The sequence below is a fragment of the Schistocerca piceifrons genome, chromosome 7 (assembly GCF_021461385.2).
Source record: "Schistocerca piceifrons isolate TAMUIC-IGC-003096 chromosome 7, iqSchPice1.1, whole genome shotgun sequence".
NCBI lineage: Eukaryota > Metazoa > Arthropoda > Insecta > Orthoptera > Acrididae > Schistocerca > Schistocerca piceifrons.
Genome location: NC_060144.1, coordinates 184,388,574 through 184,412,724, shown reverse-complemented (window position 1 = coordinate 184,412,724; position 24,151 = coordinate 184,388,574). Strand labels below are relative to the sequence as shown.

The 24,151-nt window shown below is 40.2% G+C and overlaps 2 protein-coding genes across 2 annotated transcripts in view; one reads left to right on the top strand and one right to left on the bottom strand.

The window, feature by feature from the left end:
* The window catches only part of LOC124804893 (centrosomal protein of 135 kDa-like), a 412,291-nt gene that overhangs the window by 165,703 nt on the left and 222,437 nt on the right, over positions 1–24,151 (top strand). The window lies entirely within an intron of this gene.
* Positions 1–24,151, bottom strand: part of LOC124804894 — a 119,341-nt gene that overhangs the window by 19,281 nt on the left and 75,909 nt on the right. The window contains exons 3-4 of the mRNA XM_047265267.1: positions 15,944–16,323; positions 11,419–11,750 (exon numbers count right to left, since the gene is read on the bottom strand). Of these exons, the coding sequence (XP_047121223.1) occupies positions 11,419–11,750; positions 15,944–16,323 (712 nt within the window). The remainder of the gene's footprint in view (positions 1–11,418; positions 11,751–15,943; positions 16,324–24,151) is intronic.

Sequence of the window (24,151 nt, the reverse complement as noted above, 5' to 3'; positions counted from 1 at the left end):
TTGTTAGTTCTACCAGGAGTTCAGAGCCACATCAGTACAATGCTGGTCGTAACTGATAATATTTAAGGATTATGTGTGCCAGCTATATGAATTTAATTACGGTTCATCATAATTGCTTCTGTTTCCACATGAATTATCCATTTTGACCAATGTCATAATAAAGCAGTTGTACATAATAGAATTGCTTAACACCTTGTTTTGAAGTGTTTAAACTAGAACTCCTAACATTTTTCATCCACAAATAAAGATTTGAAAACAGCGATTTGCATATTATTGAGGATAGTGTCAGAATAATTTTTTTTTTTCTTGTACATTAATTTTAATGAATTTGAGACAAAACTAAACACTGACAGTTGGATGTATATGTTGTTGACAAGCGCCTTAACGGCCAAAAGTCATAACTGTGAGAGTGTTTTTGTTGTGCCTATCTGCGACTGAGCATCTCCGCTACATGGTGAGTAAAAACTTTCCTTGTCATAATATTGGTACACTGAAATACAATTCTAAAGCTTCAAAATCATATATTTATTTTCAACACACTCACCATTAAGACTAACACACTTCTCCCAACATTTAACAAGTTTTTTCATTTCCTCACTGAAAAATTCTTCTGACTTTTCTTGAATCCAGGGCTCTACTGCTGCCTTCACCTCATCGTCCGAAATGTAAAAATTACCCTTGAAGTCTCCCTTGGATAGAGGAAAAAATAAAAATCACAAGGTGCAAGATAGCTTCAGATTTGCAATTGAGGTTTGCGGACAAGCGTTGTCATGTTGCAAGACAGTTGTTCATTAATGAAGCCGACATGTTCCTTGGATATTCCAGTGTGGTTTGTGATGTACAACTGAGTGATTCACCAGTCATTTTGAATCAAATTGTTGATGAGTTTTCAGTGTTTATCATCTGTGACAGTGATTGGATGTCTTTTGTATGATTCAACAACAGTTATAGCTTTTCCATGCTAGCAACTCCAAAATTGTATTGCCCATCGATTTACTGTGGACCTATCAGCAGCACCACCACCATAAATAGCCTTTAAATGATGATGAGTCTTACTAGAAGTCATGTTTTCAGTGTTTAAAAATTCGATAACAGCACACTGCTTAACTTGTGTTGACATAGCAGTAAAACACATTTCCATACTTCTGCTACTCAAAATGCCCTGGATGAATGCGACACATTCGAACTACACATGCATATGGGCCACATGGCATGTTTCTCATGGTCATTTTGTTCACTTTCTACAAATATGTATGTGTTACTTTTCAGCCTACCCTTGTATTTGCAGAGGACATGCAGGTCTATCCTTTGACATATGATGAAAGCATTCTCTTGAGTAAAATATTGCAGAGATAACACAGTTCCCCATTTGGATCTCTGGGCAGGGAGTACATGGGAGGATACTGTCATCACAAAAAACAAAGCTGGCATTCTGCAGGATGGAGTGTGGAATGTTAGATCCCTTAATCAGGTAGGTAGGTTAGAGGATTTAAAAACAGTAATGGATAGGTTGAAATTAGATATAGTGAGAGTTAATGTAGTGTGGTACTAGGAGGAAGTGAACTTTTGGTCAGGTGAGTACATGCTTATAAATAAAAAGTAAAAAGGGGCAGTGCAGGAGTTGGTCTGATACTGAATAGAAAAACGGAAATGTAGGTAAGCTACTATGAACAGCATAAAGAACATGGTATCATAGCAGAGAGATACATAACAAGCACCTACCACAGAGCAAAATTCTACATGCCTAGTTGTCCAGGTGAAGATATTGAAAGAATGAATATTTCTTTCATCTCATTATACAGACATTTAAGGGGGACAAATATTTAATGGTTATAGGATGCAGGAAGTCAGTTCTAGGAAAGAGAAGAGAAAGAAAAAAATGTGAGATCATGGACTAGGGGAAACGATGAAAAGTGAATCCACATGGTAGAATTTTGGACAGAGCACAATTTAGCCATTGCTAACACTTGGTTCGAGAATAACTAAAGAATGTTGTGTATATGGAAGAGACTGGAGTCACTGGAAGGATTCAGATAGTTTACATAATGGTTAGGGCAGATTTTTTGAAACTAGATTTTAAACTTAAAATATTTACAGGGGCAAGCAAAGACTCTGACCACAATTTACTCGCTATGAATTGCATATTAAATCTGAAGAAATTGCAGGAAGTTCGGGAACTAAGGAGATGGGACCAGAATAAGTGAAAACAAACAGAAGTTGTCAAGAATGTCAAAGGAAGCATTAGGCAACAATTAACTGAAGCAAGGGAAAGGAATAGAATAGAAAATGGATGAGCAGTTTTAAGATGAAACGGAGAATGCAGCAGGGGATTTAATAGGCCAAAAGGCAAGATGCAGTAGAAATCCTTGAATAGCATGTGAAATATTAAATTCAGGTAAATGACAAAAAAGAAAATATAAAAATGTGGCAGATGAAACAAGCAAAAGTTAATATAGACACCTAAAAAATTATACTGACAGAAATTGCAAAGTGACAAAGCTAGTAGAGAAATGCAAAACTATAGAAACATGGATGACCAAATGAAAGATAGGCTCTACTACAGGAAAATAAGAAAGGCCTTTGGAGAAAAGAGAAGCATCTATATAAATATTAAGTGCTCAGATGGCAAGACAATGGTAAGCAAAGAAGGGAAACGTAAAAAGTGGAAGGAATATATAGAAGGGCTGTGCAAGGGAAATGCACTAGAAGATGCTATTGTAGAAAGGGAAGAAGAAATGATGATCTGTGAGAATAATTTGACAGAGCACTTTTAAGATCAAAGTCGAAACAAGACACATAGTATAGATGACATCTCCCAGTTGCTGCAGTCCTTGGGAGATACAGCCATGGCAAAACTATTCCATCTGGTATGTGTAGGTTCTGGAAAAATTAAGGAACATGCAAAGCAGTACTGACCCTAAGACTTGACTTAGAAGAGAAATGGAAAGTACACAAACAAACAATAATAACAAGAGAATGTTTTTGCCAGTGTAGACTGGAATACTCTCTATGAAATTTTGACGGTATCATGGATAAAATACAAAGAGCAAAATGTTATATACTACATGCAGTTAAGCGGCAAAGAGCATAAAAGGAAAGCAGTAATTGAGAAGAAGGGAGTGAGGATTGTAGCCTACCCCTGATGTTATTCAATCTTAACCAATTTTGATTCCATCAGGAACTGTTGCTAACAGCGCCCATAGATGGTACAGGAGGAGAGGCACACAGCAGTTAGTTGCATCCCATTAGTTTTGATTATGCTTGCAAGTCAAGATTTTGGCTGTAAATAGCCATCTTCAGTGCATTTTCATTACAATTCAACAGACTCTTGGCAGTTCATGTCACCATGTGTTCTTACAGGTGTATGTGCAGGAGGACACCTATAAGAACATACGGTGACATGAACTGCTGTGTGCCTCTCCTTCCGTTATTCAATCTGTACCAACAACAACAACAACTACAGAAATCCGTAATTATTGATACATGTTCAATTACCCGAAAGTTCCTAAATGCTATATAACATATACCGTACAGTTAAAAGGAAGTCACGCTTGATCCAGGTCCGCGTCACTTTCCATTTTTGACCAGACATAACGTCTGAGAAAAGAAAGAAATAATAATAATAATAAAATTTTTAACAGAACAACTACTAGCTGATCAGATCCATGTAATAATCAAAAATAACAGGATACCCCAGTCAGAATTAGAAAACATCAAACAACAACTACAACAAATACTGGAACAAAGTAATGTGCAATCAGAAGAAGAAGAAAACACAGTAATGGACTCGAACATCCCAGAGCAAACAGACAAAGAACAACACGCATCAATTAAACAATCAGAAGTAAACGAAATCATAAGACAGCCACCAGAGCAAGAACAAATAAACACGAAGTGCCACACGTTAGATATAGCATAAAAATTTCAGCTAACAATATAGAATACAAAGACACAAAGACACAAATACAGACATTAGACCATTCTTGCATAGACCACCAAATAACCCACAAGTCGAAACAACAATAACAATTATCAACACAATCATGCACAACAATATAAATGAAAATACAACTACAGAAGAGTTACAATTACTGGTTTATACAGGGTGTTACAAAAAGGCACGGCCAAACTTTCAGGAAACATTCCTCACACACAAAGAAAGAAAATGTTATGTGGACATGCGTCCGGAAACGCTTATTTTCCATGTTAGAGCTCATTTTATTACTTCTCTTCAGATCACATTAATCATGGAATGGAAACACACAGCAACAGAACGTACCAGCGTGACTTCAAACACTTTGTTACAGGAAATGCTCAAAATGTCCTCCGTTAGCGAGGATACATGCATCCACCCTCCGTCGCATGGAATCCCTGATGCGCTGATGCAGCCCTGGAGAATGGCGTATTGTATCACAGCCATCCACAGTACGAGCACGAAGAGAGTCTACATTTGGTACCGGGGTTGCGTAGACAAGAGCTTTCAAATGCTCCCATAAATGAAAGTCAAGAGGGTTGAGGTCAGGAGAGCGTGGAGGCCATGGAATTGGTCCGCCTCTACCAATCCATCGGTCACCGAATCTGTTGTTGAGAAGCGTACGAACACTTCGACTGAAATGTGCAGGAGCTCCATCGTGCATGAACCACATGTTGTGTCGTACTTGTAAAGGCACATGTTCTAGCAGCACAGGTAGAGTATCCCGTATGAAATCATGATAACGTGCTCCATTGAGCGTAGGTGGAAGAACATGGCGCCCAATCAAGACATCACCAACAATGCCTGCCCAAACGTTCACAGAAAATCTGTGTTGACGTGATTGCACAACTGCGTGCGGATTCTCGTCAGCCCACACATGTTGATTGTGAAAATTTATAATTTGATCATGTTGGAATAAAGTCTAATCCGTAAAGAGAACATGTGCACTGAAATGAGGATTGACACATTGTTGGATGAACCATTCGCAGAAGTGTCCTGTGGAGGCCAATCAGCTGCTGATAGTGCCTGCACACACTGTACATGGTACTGAAACAACTGGTTCTCCCCGTAGCACTTTCCATACAGCGACATGGTCAACATTATCTTGTACAGCAGCAACTTCTCTGACACTGACATTAGGGTTATCATCAATTGTACGAAGAATTGCCTCATCCATTGCAGGTGTCCTCGTCGTTCCTAGGTCTTCCCCAGTTGCGAGTCATAGGCTGGAATGTTCCGTGCTCCCTAAGATGCCGATGAATTGCTTCGAACGTCTTCCTGTCGGGACACCTTCGTTCTGGAAATCTGTCTCGATACAAATGTACCGCGACATGGCTATTGCCCCGTGCTAATCCATACATGAAATGGGCATTTTCCAACTCTGCATTTGTAAACATTGCACTGACTGCAAAACCACGTTCGTGATGAACACTAACCTGTTGATGCTACGTATTGATGTGCTTGATGCTAGTACTGTAGAGCAATGAGTCGCAAGTCAACACAAGCACTGAAGTCAACATTACCTTCCTTCAATTGTGCCAACTGTTGGTGAATCGAGGAAGTACAGTACATACTGACGAAACTAAAATGAGCTCTAACATGGAAATTAAGCGTTTCCGGACACATGTTCACATAACATCTTTTCTTTATTTGTATGTGAGGAATGTTTCCTGAAAGTTTGGCCATATCTATTTGTAACACCCTGTATAGGAGCACTCACTCACTAAATATACACACCAGTCAGATATCAGAATCAACCAACACACAGAAGAAACCCACAAAACCAGCATTGCAACACAGGCTACAGATCAGAATAGAAAAACTGAGAAAAGACATCGGACAGCTAACACAATTTATAAGAAATGAAATATCAGACAAAAACGAAAGAGGTTAGGTAAAATCTCACAACAAGAAGCGATAGAGCAATAGATGAAAAGAAGCAGAAATTACAAGCATTGGCCAAATGACTTGGAAGATACAAAAAAAGTGAAAATAGAAGGAAACAAAACCAAACATTCAACACAAACCAAAAGAAATTTTACCAGACAATAGATAACACACACATTAAAATAGACAATCCACCAAACATAACAGACATGGAACACTTCTGGAGCAACATATGGTCAAACCTGGTACAACATAACAGACATGCACGGTGGATACAAGCAGAAACAGACAGACACAAGATGATACCACAAATACCTGAAGTGATAATTTTGCTACATGAAGTCACTCGAGTAATTAATTCTACGCACAATTGGAAAGCCCCTGGAAAAGATAAAATAGCAAATTTCTGGCTAAAGAAGTTCACCTCAACACATTCACATCTAACTAAATTATTTAACAGTTACATTGCAGACCCATACACAGTCCCTGATACAGTTACACAAGGAATAACTTATCTGAAACCTAAAGTTGAAGCAGACCCAGCAAAATATCACCCCATAACATGCGTACCAACAATATACAAAATATTAACTTCAGTCATTACACAGAAATTAATGGCACATCCAACACAGAACAAAATTATAAATGAAGAACAAAAAGGCTGCTGCAAAGGAGCACGATGATGTAAAGAGCAACTGATAGCAGATGCCGAGGTGACATACCAAGCTAAAACTAAACAAAGGTCGCCACACTACGCATACATTGATTACCAAAAAGCTTTTGATTGTGTACTCCACTCATGGTTACTACAAATATTGGAAATATATAAAGTAGATCCTAAATTGATACATTTCCTAAACATAGTAATGAAAAATTGGAAAACCACACTTAATATCCAAACAAATTCAAATATCACCACATCACAGCCAATACAGATTAAGCGTGGAATATACTAAGGAGACTCATTAAGTCCTTTCTGGTTCTGCCTTGCTCTGAACCCACTATCCAACATGCTAAATAATACAAATTATGGATATAATATTACTGGAACACACCAACACAAAAGCACACATTTGTTATACATGGATGATCTAAAACTACTGGCAGCAACAAATCAACTACTCAACCAATTACTAAAGATAACAGAAATATTCAGCAATGATATAAATATGGCTTTTGGAACAGACAAATGTAAGCGAAGGAAAATACGGATGCCTATATATATGTAGGATACAGACAACAAATAGGAATAGATAATACAAATATTAAAGAAGAACTAAAAGAAAAATATAGACAAAGACTAACAAAAATACTGAAAACAGAATTGACAGCAAGAAACAAGACAAAATCTATAAATACGTATGCTATACCAATATTGACCTACTCATTTGGAGTAGTGAAATGGAGTAACACAGACCTAAAAGCACTCAATACACTTACACGATCACAATGCCACAAATATAGAATACATCACATACATTCAGCAACAGAAAGATTCACATTAAGCAGAAAGGAAGGAGGAAGGGTATTTATCGACATAAAAAACCTACATTATGGACAGGTAGACAATTTAAGAAAATTCTTTATAGAACGAGCAGAAACTAGCAAAATACACAAAGCAATCACTCATATAAATACATCGGCTACACCACTGCAACTTCATAACCACTTCTACAACCCTTTAGATCACATAACTTCAACAGATACGAAGAAAGTAAATTGGAAAAAGAAAACACTACATGGCAAGCACCCGTATCACCTAACGCAGCCATGCATCGATCAAGACGCATCCAACACATGGCTAAGAAAAGGGAATATATACAGTGAGAGGGAAGGATTCATGATTGCAATACAGGATCAAACAATAAACACCAGATATTACAGCAAGCATATTATTAAAGATCCCAATACCACAACAGATAAATGCAGACTTTGCAAACAAAAAATAGAAACAGTAGATCACATCACAAGCGGATGTACAATACTAGCAAATACAGAATACCCCAGAAGACATGACAGTGTAGCAAAAACCATACATCAACAACTTTCCATACAACATAAACTAATAAAACATGTTCCCACATACAAGTATGCACCACAAAATGTACTGGAGAATGATGAATACAAATTATACTGGAACAGAACCATTATAACAGATAAAACAACACAACATAACAAACCTGACATCATACTCATCAATAAAAAGAAGAAATTAACACAACTAATTGAAATATCCATACCCAATACAACAAATATACAGAAGAAAACAGGAGAAAAAAATTGAAAAATACATCCAACTGGCTGAGGAAGTCAAGGACATGTGGCATCAGCATAAAGTTGACATTATAGCAATTATACTATCAACTACAGCAGTCATACCACACAATATCCACCAGTACATAATGCAATACAGCTACATCCAAACTTATATATACAACTACAGAAATCCGTAATTATTGATACATGTTCAATTACCCGAAAGTTCCTAAATGCAATATAACATATACCGTACAGTTAAAAGGAAGTGACGCTTGATCAAGGTCCGCGTCACTTTCCATTTTTAACCAGACTTAACATCTGAGAAAGTAAAGAAATAATAATAATAATAATAATAATAATAAAAATAAAAATAAAAATAAAAATAAAAATAAATAAATAAATAATGTAAATCAAATAGAAATTTGCAGAGGAAATTAGAAATCAGGCAGAAGAAATAAAAACATTGAGATTTGATGATAACGTTTTGTTTCCATCAGAGACTGCAAGGGGTTTGCAAGAGCAACTGGATGAAATGGACACTGTCTTGACAAGTGGTTATAAGATAAACATCAACAAAAGTAAAGCAAGAGCAATGGGATCTAACTAGATGAAATTGGGATAGATTATAAAATTATACACTAAAAGTAGTTACTGAATAGCAAGAAAAGTGTTTCTGAAAAAGAAAATTTACCATCATAGAGCATAAATTTAAATGTTAGGAAGCCTTTTATGAAGGTATTTTTCGGAAGTGTTGCCTTGCACAGAAGTGAAATGTGGTTGTTATATAGTTCAGAAAAGGAAAGAATCTAAGGTTTCCTGATGTGGTGCTACAGAAGAAGATGGGTGAATTGAATAGCTAATGAGGAAATACACTTTCAAATTTGGGAGAGAATAAATGTATCACATAACTTGATGGAAAGAATGAAAGTGTAGCTAGAATACATCTTTATGCATCATCATTTTGGCATAGTGGAAGCTGTTAGGAGGAAGGGGGGGGGGGGGGGGAGGAGGAGGTGGTTAAAAAGTGTAGGACAAGGCCTAAGCATGACTACAATAAGCAGGTTGAAATGGATGTAAGTTGCGATATTGCAGTAGTTATGCAGAGCCAAAGAAGCTTGCTCAGCAGAAAGTAGTGTGGAGAGCTGCATCAAACCAGTCTTCACACTGAAGACCATGACAATGTATTTTCATTGGTATAACTTAACAAATAATAAATAAGAGACAAAGATGAGTGAGACTAGATGGTAATGACCAGTAAGACTCTGGAATCCATGCCTTTCCAGTCAAATAAAACAAGGAAAAGTAGTTAGTTATCTTTTTTAACACCATTATAGAATTTGAATATGGAGTGATTTAACTTTTTGAGTGCCAATGGTTTCTGCCTGAAACCATTAGATTTTTTAAGTGCAGTGCTGTTCATGAGATACAACAGATGCTATTGCAGGACAGAAACATCTAGTGGAACACTGAGAAACTTATACAAATGTAGTGCATTGTATCACTCACATACTGCGCTCAGAGCAACAGTCGGCACGGAAATTGTGCTACATACTAAGGAGCTCATTAACAGTGAAAGTAAGTATATCTTAAGTTACTGTAGTGTAAATCTGAGTTTATACTGCTGATGTTATGACTGGTTTTGAAATGAAACCACTGGAGCTGTATGTACTTTTGATAAAAATTTACTAAAGTTTAGGCCCACTTTGCTTTTTATGTGAGACTATAATTTGTTTTTAGCATTATGAGTTCATTAAAGTTGTGAGATGTGGGATTGTCTCTGAGAAAAATTCAAAATTTCTTTCAAATCTGTCTCGTGAAATGATGGGTGGCTGAAAACTGTATGTCCCAGTGATTACTTAGTGTAACCACAACTTTAAAACGATTGTTTACTTTTTGCAAATTTCTTCTTGTATTTGTCACTTGAAAATTTTTAAAATGATTTTTTTGTATTGTTGTGACTAGAGTGTTAAGATGCACCAAAAAATATGCAACTTTTCTGTTCCACTTGGTGAATCATAAAATTTCATCTGCCAGCTGGTGGAACCTGTTACCTTCTACTAGTCAGATTGTGATCTTTATCAGAAAATTTTGTTTTAGTTTGATGCTGCACATTTCCATACCACAAATTTCCTTGTAGTCTTTCTGGTAAATAGGAAATAGCAACATGAGGCTGCACCTTGAGAGATCTATGAAACTTGTGTTGGACTTTATCAAATCATCCTAGGATTGATTATGTGACACCTGTTCAAAAAATTAAAGGCATTAATTTTCTGCATCCACAGTTCTCATGTATTACTCATTTGCTGAATTAGTGAGTGTTATTTTCACAATCCTCACATACTTTTAAGCATGTTACTGGAACATTTTTCCAGATGATATGAGGATGTCTTAACATTGGCAATTATAGGTGTGTCTGGTACTGCACACCGCGGAATTTGATTCCCCGCCAGATGTCATGGACGTCGAAGACCCTTAGAGGTCTCTACACCATCACGCTGTAAGCTGTGGCGGTGCGCCTGCATTTAGTGTGAGGGCACCACAGTGGAACACGTGGTTCCAGCAGCCAATAGTGGCACCCCCGATAGAGTATTTAAGCGCCTGCCTCTCACTCAACCAGTGAGTCTAATCTTGCATACCTCTCGGGACACATCGCCTCGCGTTAAATAGCTTACTTACTTTCTCGTTCTGTGTACAAGTGGACATGGTTGTTAGGTTTCCTTGTGACTCTGCTGTTTTGATCTTGTTGTTGTTCTTTCTGTCCTTCGTTGGTCATGTCCATCCTTTCCGATGTCTTGTTGTTTGCGGACCGCTCTGCGGGAACAGGTCGTGCCGCGCTTTCCGTCACTTCAACCCCACGACCGTTCCAGTCGCAGTTACAACAGTATGCCTCAAAATTATGTCAAGACAACAGTTCATGGTGTAAGATTACTAATGATGTTATGAGTATGCAGCAATATCGTTAGGGGATTGGTTTTCCATAGTGCTTGTTCACAATTTAGGACAAAAAGTGTTAGAAAATGGAACACACAAATACAATCCTCCACAGGCTGACTAGCATTCCAAAGGGCAGTTGAATATAGTTGTGTCACAGTAACATATGGCAGTTGTAAGTATTACTGTTCAGTGTTTTATGTCACTCAGTGCTAGATTGATTTTGGCAACAGATACTATTAAAGCACAGAGAACACTTTAACAATCAGTTAAAAAGTTCAAACAGATCAGGTATCTCCAGTCTGTTTTAGCAATAATGATGAGACAGGCAAAAACTGAAAACGTAGGCTGCTCACAGTATGACTCACCTAACGTGTGGCAGGTTTGTGTAGGAGCATGATACTGCTGCAGACCCTTGTGACATCCACATTTTCCATCAGGAAGCAGGATATAGCCCCCCATACAAGGACCTTTGGTGAACAACTGATGGCAAGACCTTGTCTGTCTGTGATAGCCAAGGGTTTGAGGTTTACAGCCACACTTTGCCAGAGCTGGGTTCTCAGCATCCTGCTGGAGTAGTTCACCCCAGGCACAAGGTCCTCTGGCTGGAGGTTGCTGCAGCTTGTAGCACTGGCCAGAAGGGGGCCACACTGCTTGCCCTAGAGGGCATGTTGCAACAGCGATACACTCTCCGATATCCCTGGAATATGTTACACATTGTAAGTAAAGTTATGCAGCACTGGATGAGAACAGGAACCTCAAAACTTATTCCTAATACAAATATTTTTCTTGCTATTCTACTTAGTAATCACCTACATAAACAGTAATTATTGTGTCATATTCAGATCAAAGTTATATCATCTTGTCCTGTTTATCTCAGCTGTCTACAACAAGGATGACTTCCCAAATGCAAAATAAAACAAGGGATATGGTAGTTGGACACAGAAGTTGTTAAAAACTCATTGTGTGTAATATTTGAGCTAACATTAATTACAAATAATGACCATAACCTACAAATAGTGATAAAAACAGGATATTTTTTACTTAAAAGAAAAATGTAAGAGATGGAAAAAAGGTTCTCATATTGTAGTTATACTCTTAAACTACTTTTTAAAATTTTTCTGTCTCATGCTGGTACTGTGCAAAATGATTGTGCGAATACAGCGCAATTTTTAATGAAAGAATTCTAACTTGTTTGTGGAATGATTTCAGGAAGATCAAATATGTTACCATTCTCAGTGTCTAAAAACAGAAAAGTCATTTTATTGTAGATAAAATGTAGGTGCTCTGTGATAGGTGTCATAGATGTATTTATATTTTAGTAAAAATTTCAGTGCCAGTTTGATATATATATATATATCCCAAGAGGAATATGGTAGCACTGAAATGTTGAATCTTGCTCTTTTTCTTCTGACTATCTGTGTGTAGTGTTATTCATGTGGAAATGAGCAAAAGTTTTCTAAATGTTTGCAGATCGTATAACTGTGGTGGGACTTGGATACCAGTGTGGTATTCCCCTAGTGGAATGTGGGAAAAGTGCCAAAAAACCACATCCACCACTGAAAAGTTACGTATGCACCAGTTATAAGCACATGCTTATAAATGGTGTAGTGAAATTTTAATAATAGTATTGCCCAAAGAAATACAACAGTCATTGTTACTGTTCACATAATCTATGGTGTTACCATATTTCTTTGTCACCTGTTAGTTTGATGAACAATATGCACAATCAAAATCAAGATTCCTGTTTGATGGAAGTTATCAGAAAGGGTAGGCTAAATACAGTTAGTGGTGGCATGTTTGTTGCTGTCAGAAATAATTTATCTTGTGGCAAAATTGAAGAAGATAGTTCCTGTGTGTAGGTATGGGCAGAGGTCATTGTTGGCAACCAGACTAAAATAATAATTGGATCCTTTTACCGACCTCCCAACTGAGATGATTCAGTTGCTGAAAACTTGAGTCTAATTTTCAATGCGTAATTAACTCATGCAATAATAGTTGATGGTGACTTCATTTTATCCTTGACATGTTGGTGAAAATACATGTTTAAATCCGGCGGTATGCATAAAACATCATCCGAAACTGTGCTAAATACTTTCTCTGAAAATTATTTTGAATAATTGGTTCATGAGCCCACTCAGATAGTGAAAGGTTGTGAAAACACACTTGGTTTCTTAGTAACAAATGATTCTGATCTAATAATGGGCATAAAAACTGATGCAGGGATTAGTGAACACAGAGTTGTCATAGTGAGACTGAATACAATGACTCCCAAATCCATCAAAAAATAAATGAAAAAAAATCTATTCAAAACAGCAGATAAAAATTCTCGTGATGCCTTCCTGAGAGACAGTCTCCTTTCCTTAAAAAAATCAACAATGTAAGTGTAGACCAGATGTGGCTTAAATTCAAAGAAATAATATTGGCAGCAATTGTGATATTTATACCAAGTAAACTGACAAAAGATGGAGCTAATCCTCTCATGGTACATAATACAGGTCAAAACACTGTTTTAGAAACAACAAAAACAGCATACCAAATGAAAAAAAGTGCAAAACACATGAAATTGGTAATCTTTTACAGAAGCTCGAACTTTAGTGCGGACTTCAATGAGTTATGCTTATAATAGTTTTCACAATGAAACTTTGTTTTGAAATCTGGCAGAAAATCCAGTAAGATTCTGGGCGTATGCAAAGTATGTTAGCGACGAGACACAACCAGTGCCTTCTCTGCATGACAGCAATGGGAATAGTATTGATGGTAGTCTTGCTAAAGCAGAAATACTAAACATGGTTTTCCAAAATTCCTTCACCAACGAAGGTGAAGTAAGTACCCCATAATTTGAATCTAGAACAGATGCCAACATGAGTAACTTAGAAGTAGATATCCTCCTTAATAAAAGCAAGTCTTCCAGTCCAAACTGTACATCAATTAGGTTCCTTTCAGAGTTTGCTATTGCAATAGCTCCATACTTAACAATCATATGCAACCCGTCACTCAACAAAAGATCCCTACCGAAAGACTGGAAGGTCACACCAATATTCAAGAAAGGCAATTGGAGTAATCCACTAAATTACAGGCCCATATCATTAACGTCAATATGCAGTAGGATTTTGGAAAATATGTCGTCTACAACCATTATGAATTACCTCGAAAAGAATGGTCTGTTGATGCATAGCTAACATGGATTTGGAAAACATCGTTCTTGTGAAACACAACTAGCTCTTTACTCACACAAAATGTTGAGTGCTATTGGCAAAGGATTTCAAATTGATTATGTATTTCTAGATTACCAGAAGGCTTTTTGGCGCTATACATCGGAAGCAACTTGCAATCAAATTGCATGCTTATAGAATGTTGTCTCAGTGCACGACTGGGTTCATAATTTCCTCTCAAAGAGGTCACAGTTCATAGTAAGTGACAGGAAGTCATAGAGTAAAATAGAAGTGATTTGTGGCATTCCCCAGGGTAGTGTTGTGTGTCTTCTGTTGTTTCTTATCTATATAAACAATTTAGGAGACAATCTGAGCAGCCATCTTAGATTGTTTGCAGGTGATGCTGTTGTTTATTGTCTAGTAAAGTCATCAGAAGAACAAAATTGATTGCAAAACAATTTAGAGAAGATATCTGTATGGTATGAAAAATGAGAGGTCATAAACTCCAATTACATAATAAATCAGTCAAGTCTAAAAACTTTGAATTCAACTAAATACCTAGGAATGACAATTACAAATAACTTAAATTGGAAACAACACATAGAAAATGTTGCTGGGAAGGCAAACCAGAAACTGCATTGTACGAGTAGAACACCTAGAAAATGCAACAGATCTAATCAAGAAACTGCCTACGCTATGCTTGTCCACCCTCTTTTGGAGTACTGCTATATGGTGTGGGATCGTTACCAGATAGGCCTAACAGAGTTAGTTGAGAATGTTCAAAGAAGGGCAGCACATTTTGTACTGTCGGGAAACGCGGAAGAGAGTGTAGAAAGGACAGGATACAGGATTTGGGGTGGACATCATTGAACCAAAGATGTTTCTTGTTGGGACAGGATCTTCTCATGAAATTTCAATCACCTAATTTCTCCATTGAGTGTGAAAATATTTTGTTGATGCCGAACTATGTAGGGAGAAATGACCATGATCAGAATAAAATAAGGGAAATCAGAACTCACATGGAAAGAGATAGGTGACCGTTTTTTTCCATGTGCTGTTTGAGAGTGGAATAACTGAATTATTGTGAAGGTGGTTCGATGAACCCTCTGCCAGACACTTAAGTGTTATTTACAGGGTAGTGCTGTAGATGAAGATGTAGATGTAGTTGTCCCAACTTGGGAGTTCTTTCAGCTCTTTGAGCTAGTCCTACACATTGTTAGGTAATTATGCGAAGACCTCTGTTCCACCAAAGTGAAGCACTGGAGATGAATTAATTGTTTAAAATGTATGGGCTGCTGATACGCTACACCATTTAATTATGCTTATGAACTGAGAATTACATAAGAATTTTCCTTAAAAACCTTTTTTTCAGAGGCTAAAGGTAGATAGCCATGTATGCGTCAATTTGTTAGACCTTTGAAATGACATGACATTTATACATTACCAATAATCACTACACTATTTGGAAGGTGTGTTTGTATCCTGTCAGTTCAGAAAACTTACAGGAACAATTTTTGCTCATATGCTAAGGGACTGTGCTTTTCATTGTAGACTGAGAATAATGATTTTTTCCAAAACTGTAGGTAATTCAACATTGAATTTTGAGGGAAAAAATTAAGCTGTTCTCTTACATGTTTGATAGCATACTTGTACGGTACTGTTTTACATCTCAATTCTGCAAAGAATGGTGCAAGGGAAAAGCAACTCAGTGAAGTGAATGATTTGCTCCAGTACTCACGAATGTGTCACAGCAGGTTGTAGATAGTGGTTAAAGGGACAAGGCCCACGTTGGTGTGCAGGATAGCAGACATGACCAGTAAGTTCTGGGACCCGGAGGTGGCCTGGTAGGCAGCGACACAGTGGCTCCCCTTGTGGGCTTACCACCAGCTCTTGGCCCACTGGACAGGGTCCCTGTTGGAACACTCGGTAGCAGTGGCCATCAGCTGGCCATAGCACCAGCTGCCATCCTTGCAGAGCACACGGGTTGCGTGCAGTGTCACGGGCCCACCGTGGAGGTAACACAATCCCAGGCGCAGCAGAAGCAGCAGGGTCCGGGTTTGAGGTTGTTCCTTGACACACCATGAGAATGACCAGCAATGCCCACACCAGAGGTATCTCCTGCAGCAGTGAAACATTTTTTTCACTGAATAGTATGCACCCAAAGCTACAAAAGTTAATTTTGCACTTACTTTTTCAAGTGGAAAACTTATTGCTTTCAAGACATGATTTTTTTTTTTTTTGGGGGGGGGGGGGGGTAAATCTTCTTTGAAAATATTTGAATTTCAGAAATTAATTGTACTTAAAGTAAAGACAACCTTACAGCTATGGACATCCAAGAATAAAACATGTTTTTCAAGGCCTGCAGGCCATTACATTTAAGTATGGGTATTCTGTGACAACCCTCATTTGTGGAAATTTCTACAAAATCATTTACTAGACAAAAGACTCATATGACCGTCTGGAACAACTGTGCCAAAGAAGTTAATACAAGATATGTTGAATCATCACAAAAGTGATGTGTTAATTGTATATCGTATTTCAGAAGCCCACCTGAATGTTAATGGATGTGCATACCAAAAAGTAAGAACATTTGGACATTTACATTCATGACACACTGTGGAAGCTGTGAAATACATACTAAGAAAAGAATGCGAAAATACAGTAATTTCATTGAACTGTTAAACTTTGTTTAATTTGCTAAAATCAGTAGATCCTCCAAGATATGAGAAATTAACTGGATTTTACATCAGTGCTTTGCAGAACATGATAATAATATTAAAAAAGGAAAATACTTCCTAATCCTGCAGAACATTAGGAAGTGTTTTACATTTTAATATTAATATGAAAATTTCCCTGGGAAGCACATCAACAATAAAAATCAGGATAGTATTTTAAGATTTTTGGATGTTTACTCAGCTGCATATTTTGGGAAAGCAAGTATCATTCCAGAATGAAAGTTTTACTTTGCAGCAGAGTGTGTCCTGATGTGAAATTTCGTAGCAGAATACAACTGTGTACCAGACTGAGGCTCAAACTTGGGACCTTTGCCTTTCATGGGCAAGTGCTCTCCTGACTGAGCCACCAAAGCATGACTCGTGACCCATCCTCACAGTTTTACTTCCACCAGTACCTCATCTCCTACCTTCCAAACTTTACAGAAGCTCTCGTGTGGAACTTGTAGAACTAGCACTCCTGGAGGAAAGGATATTGCGGAGACATGGCTTAGCCATAGTCTGGGGATGCTTCCAGATTGAAATTTTCACTCTGTGGTGGAGTGTGTACTGATACGAAACTTCCCAGCAGATTACGAGGGCAGTTCAATAAGTAATGCAACACATTTTTTTTCTCGGCCAATTTTGGTTGAAAAAACTGGAAATTACTTGTGGAATATTTTCAAACATTCCCGCTTCGTCTCGTATAGTTTCATTGACTTCCGACAGGTGGCAGCGCTGTACGGACCTGTTAAAATGGCGTCTGTAACGGATGTGCGTTGCAAACAACGGGCAGTGATAGAGTTTCTTTTGGCGGAAAACCAGGGCATCTCAGATATTCATAGGCGCTTGCAGAATGTCTACAGTGATCTGGCAGTGGACAAAAGCACGGTGAGTCATTGGGCAAAGCGTGTGTCATCATCGCCGCAAGGTCAAGCAAGACTGTCTGATCTCCCGCGTGCGGGCCGGCCGTGCACAGCTGTGACTCCTGCAATGGCGGAGCGTGCAAACACACTCGTTCGAGATGATCGACGGATCACCATCAAACAACTCAGTGCTCAACTTGACATCTCTGTTGGTAGTGCTGTCACAATTGTTCACCAGTTGGGATATTCAAAGGTTTGTTCCCGCTGGGTCCCTTGTTGTCTAACCGAACACCATAAAGAGCAAAGGAGAACCATCTGTGCAGAATTGCTTGCTCGTCATGTGGCTGAGGGTGACAATTTCTTGTCAAAGATTGTTATAGGCGATGAAACATGGGTTCATCACTTCGAGCCTGAAACAAAACGGCAATCAATGGAGTGGCGCCACACCCACTCCCCTACCAAGAAAAAGTTTAAAGCCATACCCTCAGCCGGTAAAGTCATGGTTACAGTCTTCTGGGACGCTGAAGGGGTTATTCTGTTCGATCTCCTTCCCCATGGTCAAATGATCAACTCTGAAGTGTATTGTGCTACTCTTCAGAAATTGAAGAAACGACTTCAGCGTGTTCGTAGGCACAAAAATCTGAATGAACTTCTCCTTCTTCATGACAACGCAAGACCTCACACAAGTCTTCGCACCCGAGAGGAACCCACAAAACTTCAGTGGACTGTTCTTCCTCATGCACCCTACAGCCCCGATCTCGCACCGACGGATTTCCATATGTTTGGCCCAATGAAGGACGCAATCCGTGGGAGGCACTACGCGGATGATGAAGAAGTTATTGATGCAGTACGACGTTGGCTCCGACATTGACCAGTGGAATGGTACCGTGCAGGCATACAGGCCCTCATTTCAAGGTGGCGTAAGGCCGTAGCATTGAATGGAGATTACGTTGAAAAATAGTGTTGTGTAGCTAAAAGATTGGGGAATAACCTGGTGCATTTCAATGCTGAATAAAACAACCCCTGTTTCAGAAAAAAAATGTGTTGTATTGCTTATTGAACTGCCCTCGTAAAACTGTGTCAGACCAAAAGACTAACTTGGGACTTGGGCAAGTTCTGTAGCAACTGAGCTTCCCAAGCACAACTCACGATCTGTCCTCATAACTTTACTCCTCCCAGTACCTCATCTCCTACCTTCTGAACTTCACAGAAGCTGCCAGCAAGTTTCATATCAGTGCACACTCCACTGCAGAGTGAAAATTTGATTCTGGAAACATCCCCCCAGGCTGTAGTTAATCCATGTCTCTGCAGTATTCTTTCTTCCAGGCGTGCTAGTTCTACAAATTTCGCAGGAGGTAGTCTGTGAAGTTTGGAAGGTAGGAGACAATTTACTGGTGGAAGTAAAACTTTGAGGATGTGTTGTGAGTCATGCATGGGTGACACAGTCTATAGAGCACTTGACCACGTAAGATATAAGGTTCCAAATTAAAGTCTTGGTCTGGTACACAGTTTTAATCTGCCATGAAGTTTCAAGTATCCTTCCATTTCAGAGAGGATGTTTTTGTGACTGCAAACTTAATTGTTAATCACTCAATACAAAAACATTGGTGTGTTTTACATACAACTGCCAGATTAAGCCAAAACTGCCTAGGGAAGCACTTTTTCCAGACTTTACAAATTTGATGCTTTGAGCAACAGTTTCATAACATTTGTACAAAAAACAAAATGTGCATTTCAATACTCATGATAGATGCAACATTATTCTATCATCTATTGGGAGTGTTGTTGCTGAGGATGCAAGTTGCCTTCACCCTTTAACTGTGTTGATGTTATAATAATGGCAGAAGAGACCAACACAGATAGTAACAAAAATTTTTCCAGTCATAGGTAAAACTAGGTTTTCAGTCCACTTCTTATACGAAAGCATAAAGCACAAACAGAGCAACAGTCATCATAAGCTGCACACTGAACTTGTCCCAATAGCAAAAACCAGACAGCCCAGAACAAAAGCAGGGCCATTGCAAGTGTTGCAATATAACAAACTACTGGGCACTTCATACTGTATGGAAGAAGTGATTACTGTCCTATACCAATGCAAGATGCATGGCTTATGCAACACGATTTTTCTGCCTTTTGCAGCTAGAGCTGATGGCTGTCATAGTAGTATGGCCCAGCATGTTATACAACACACTTTTTCTGCCTCTTGCAGCTAGAGCTGATGGCTATCATAGTAGTGTGGCACAGCATCTCCGAGTCACTACCGATACCCAATGTAGGTGGAGATACTAAATCCCTTGCTCTTGAAATCATTATGTAAAGCTGATAATGGCTGTGTTTGTGCCATTGCCAGTTGTGGAAAGTTGGTAGACTTGGCTGAGCTCTCTGCCAAGGGATCAAGCAGCAGGACCCCGTCTGGTTAGGCCAACGTGCCTCGATACTAGCTGGCCAGTGTGGCCGAGCAGTTTTAGGTGCTTCAGTCTGGAACTGCGCGACCGCTACAGTTGCAGGTTCAAATCCTGCTTCGGGCATAGATGTGTGTGATGTCCTTAGGTTAGTTAGGTTTGAGTAGTTCTAAGTTATAGGGGACTGATGACCTCAGATGTTAAGTCCCATAGTGCTGAGAGCCATTTGAACTTTGATACTATGGAGGCGATGGAGTTGGCAACATGCCAGAGGCCCCCCGGGTGACTCGCCAATCTTTGACGGGTTCATGCTTGGCTACCACGGGGCTCCATCCTTTGGAGCATCTTTTCCCTTCCTTGGTGCATGTCTAAACTCTTGCTATTCTGTTTCACCTCCATTGGGGGACTCATTGTTATTGGGAATGTTCTGCATTGTCTGTCGCTGACATAAGAACAGTCTCACCACTGATTTTTGTTCCATTTTCCTTTCTTTGTTTCTCTTCTCCCATCCTTCCTCCACTGTGGTGTTTGAGGTTCCTCTCTTTCTTCTTCCTCCCTGTGTACTCATGAAGGCCAGACCGTGTGTCTGACGCCTAATAGGTGATTGGCTAATGCCTAATGCCCAGCCCAGGTCAACAGGTAGAGTTCACATGTACCCCCTGGTACAGGCAAGGCCCAGGGTGGGGTGGTTGCCTGAGCTGCTACTTTCCAAAATTGCTGAATGTTCCCTCTCTCAGGTGTTTGGGAGGTGTGTATAAACACCTAAGGTGGGTGTGCCCCTTTGTGAAGGGGCCCCTAATCGGAAGGAGCGTGTCATCGGAGACTCTGGAAATCATGGGAGATTTTCACGCGATGAGCCAATCATTTTCACAATCAGTGTCTACTAAACGTAAACGGAATGAGGCTAACAATTCAAAGACCCTTCCGACTGCACCACGGTTCCCTGTGGTTTCACGTACTGAAGACGGTCAGTCCTTTGCAGTGGCAAATCCATTTATTGTTCAGGAAGTTTCATATCAGCGCACACTCCGCTGCAGAGTGAAAATCTCATTCTGGAAACGTCCCCCAGGCTGTGGCTAAGCCATGTCTCCACAGTATCCTTTCTTTCAGGAGTGCTAGTTCTGCAAGGTTTGCAGGAGAGCTTCTGTTAAGTTTGGAAGGTAGGAGACGAGACACTGGCAGAAGTAAAGCTGTGAGACCGGGTGTGAGTCGTGCTTCGGTAGCTCAGATGGTAGAGCACTTGCCCGCGAAAGGCAAAGGTCCCGAGTTCGAGTCTCGGTCGGGCACACAGTTTTAATCTGCCAGGAAGTTTCATATCAGCGCACACTCCGCTGCAGAGTGAAAATCTCATTCTGGAAACGTCCCCCAGGCTGTGGCTAAGCCATGTCTCCACAGTATCCTTTCTTTCAGGAGTGCTAGTTCTGCAAGGTTCGCAGGAGAGCTTCTGTTAAGTTTGGAAGGTAGGAGACGAGACACTGGCAGAAGTAAAGCTGTGAGACCGGGTGTGAGTCGTGCTTCGGTAGCTCAGATGGTAGAGCACTTGCCCGCGAAAGGCAAAGGTCCCGAGTTCGAGTCTCGGTCGGGCACACAGTTTTAATCTGCCAGGAAGTTTCATATCAGCGCACACTCCGCTGCAGAGTGAAAATCTCATTCTGGAAACGTCCCCCAGGCTGTGGCTAAGCCATGTCTCCACAGTATCCTTTCTTTCAGGAGTGCTAGTTCTGCAAGGTTTGCAGGAGAGCTTCTGTTAAGTTTGGAAGGTAGGAGACGAGACACTGGCAGAAGTAAAGCTGTGAGACCGGGTGTGAGTCGTGCTTCGGTAGCTCAGATGGTAGAGCACTTGCCCGCGAAAGGCAAAGGTCCCGAGTTCGAGTCTCGGTCGGGCACACAGTTTTAATCTGCCAGGAAGTTTCATATCAGCGCACACTCCGCTGCAGAGTGAAAATCTCATTCTGGAAACGTCCCCCAGGCTGTGGCTAAGCCATGTCTCCACAGTATCCTTTCTTTCAGGAGTGCTAGTTCTGCAAGGTTCGCAGGAGAGCTTCTGTTAAGTTTGGAAGGTAGGAGACGAGACACTGGCAGAAGTAAAGCTGTGAGACCGGGTGTGAGTCGTGCTTCGGTAGCTCAGATGGTAGAGCACTTGCCCGCGAAAGGCAAAGGTCCCGAGTTCGAGTCTCAGTCGGGCACACAGTTTTAATCTGCCAGGAAGTTTCCTCACACACCTATTCCCATTTGGACTATCCTGCACTGCCCAGCTTGCCCATCATCTCAAGTGGTCCATTCTTTCTGACACCTCCTAGGCGACCATTTCCCATGTGCTACTATCCCTTTGCTGACTCCTACACCACCTGCATGTACACCCAAATGGCAGCTTACTAAGGCAGATTGGTGGCTTTACTCCTCCCTGGCGACCTTCAAAGAACAAGATTTCCCCAGTTGGGATGACCACGTGGAAGATCTTACAAATGTTATCCTTACTGCTGCAGAACATTTCATTCCTCGCATACCACACCGTGTCCCAGTCCCTTGGTGGACTGAGGCATGCTGCGACACAATTCGCATGTGGAGACGTGCTTTCTGCATTCATTATAAACAGATGTGTGCACAGTGTCGTCGCGTTCTTTGGGATAGCGAAAAAGTTGGCTGGATTTCATTCACTAGTTCTTTGAACAGTTCCACCCCTTCCTCTGTCGTGTGGGTCAACCTCCAATGGCTCTCAGGGAACAAGATCCATTCCCCAATTTCTGGCCTGACAGTAGCAGATGATACCATCATGGAGCTTACTGGTATCTCGAACACCTTGGGCCGCCATTTTGCGGAAATTTCAAGCTCTTCCCACTATCACCCTGCCTTCCTCCATTGAAAACGAGTGGAGGGGGCTCGGGTAATACCCTTTTCTTCTCAGTATCGTAAGTGCTAAAATGCTGCCTTTACTATGAGGGAGCTAGATCATGCTGTCAGTTCATCCCAGTCCTCCGCCCCAGGGCTAGACGCTGTCCACATTCAGATATTGCAGAACCTTTCTCTTTCAGGCAAGCACTTTCTGCTTAATACGTACAACAGCATCTGGGCATAGGGCACATTTCCTGAATGCTATCTTGAAGCCACTGTCATACCCATACCTAAGCCACATAAGGACACACACCTTCCTTCTAGCTACCACACCATCTCTCTCACCAATTGTGTTTGCAAGGTTATTCATGCTCGGCTGGTATGGTGGCTAGAGTCTCGCAATTTTCTAACCACTGCACAGTGTGGATTTACAACTCGCCGTTCTGCAGTTGACCATCTGGTCACTTTGTCCACCCATGTCGTGAATGGTTTTCTGTGGAAATCACAGACTGTAGCCATGTTTTTAGATTTAATAAGGCCTACGACACCTGCTGGAGAACTAGAATCCTCTGTATTACCCTCTACATGTGGAGCTTCCTTAGCCATCAGCCTCGTTTCCTTTAGGAATTTTTAAAAGACCGCGTTTTCAAGGTGTGTGTGGGTTCTGCCTTGTTGGACAGCTTTATCCAGGAAAACGGTGTGCCTCAGGGTTCCGTCCTGAGTGTTGTCCTCTTTGCTATCGCCACTAACCTGTCTTCCCCTGGGCATCTCTCGCTCCCTTTTCGTTGACAATTTTGCCATCTATTGCAGTTCTCCATGGACCTGTCTCATTGAGTTGTATCTTCAGCAATGTCTTGATTGTCTTTACTCTTGGAGCATCGACAATGACTTTCGTTTTTCCACGGTCAACCCAATTTTATGAATTTCTGGTGGTGCAATTGGTTTCTCCCACCATCTTTACATCTTGTGCCTGTAACTTTTCCTTTCATTGAAACTACGAAATTCCTGGGGCTCATGCTCTATAGGAAACTCTTGGTCCTGCCAAATGTCTTACCTGGCAGTCCACTGTACATGGGCCCTTAAAAGTCCTATATGTCCTCAATGGTACTTCCTGGGTTTCAGATTGGAACACCTT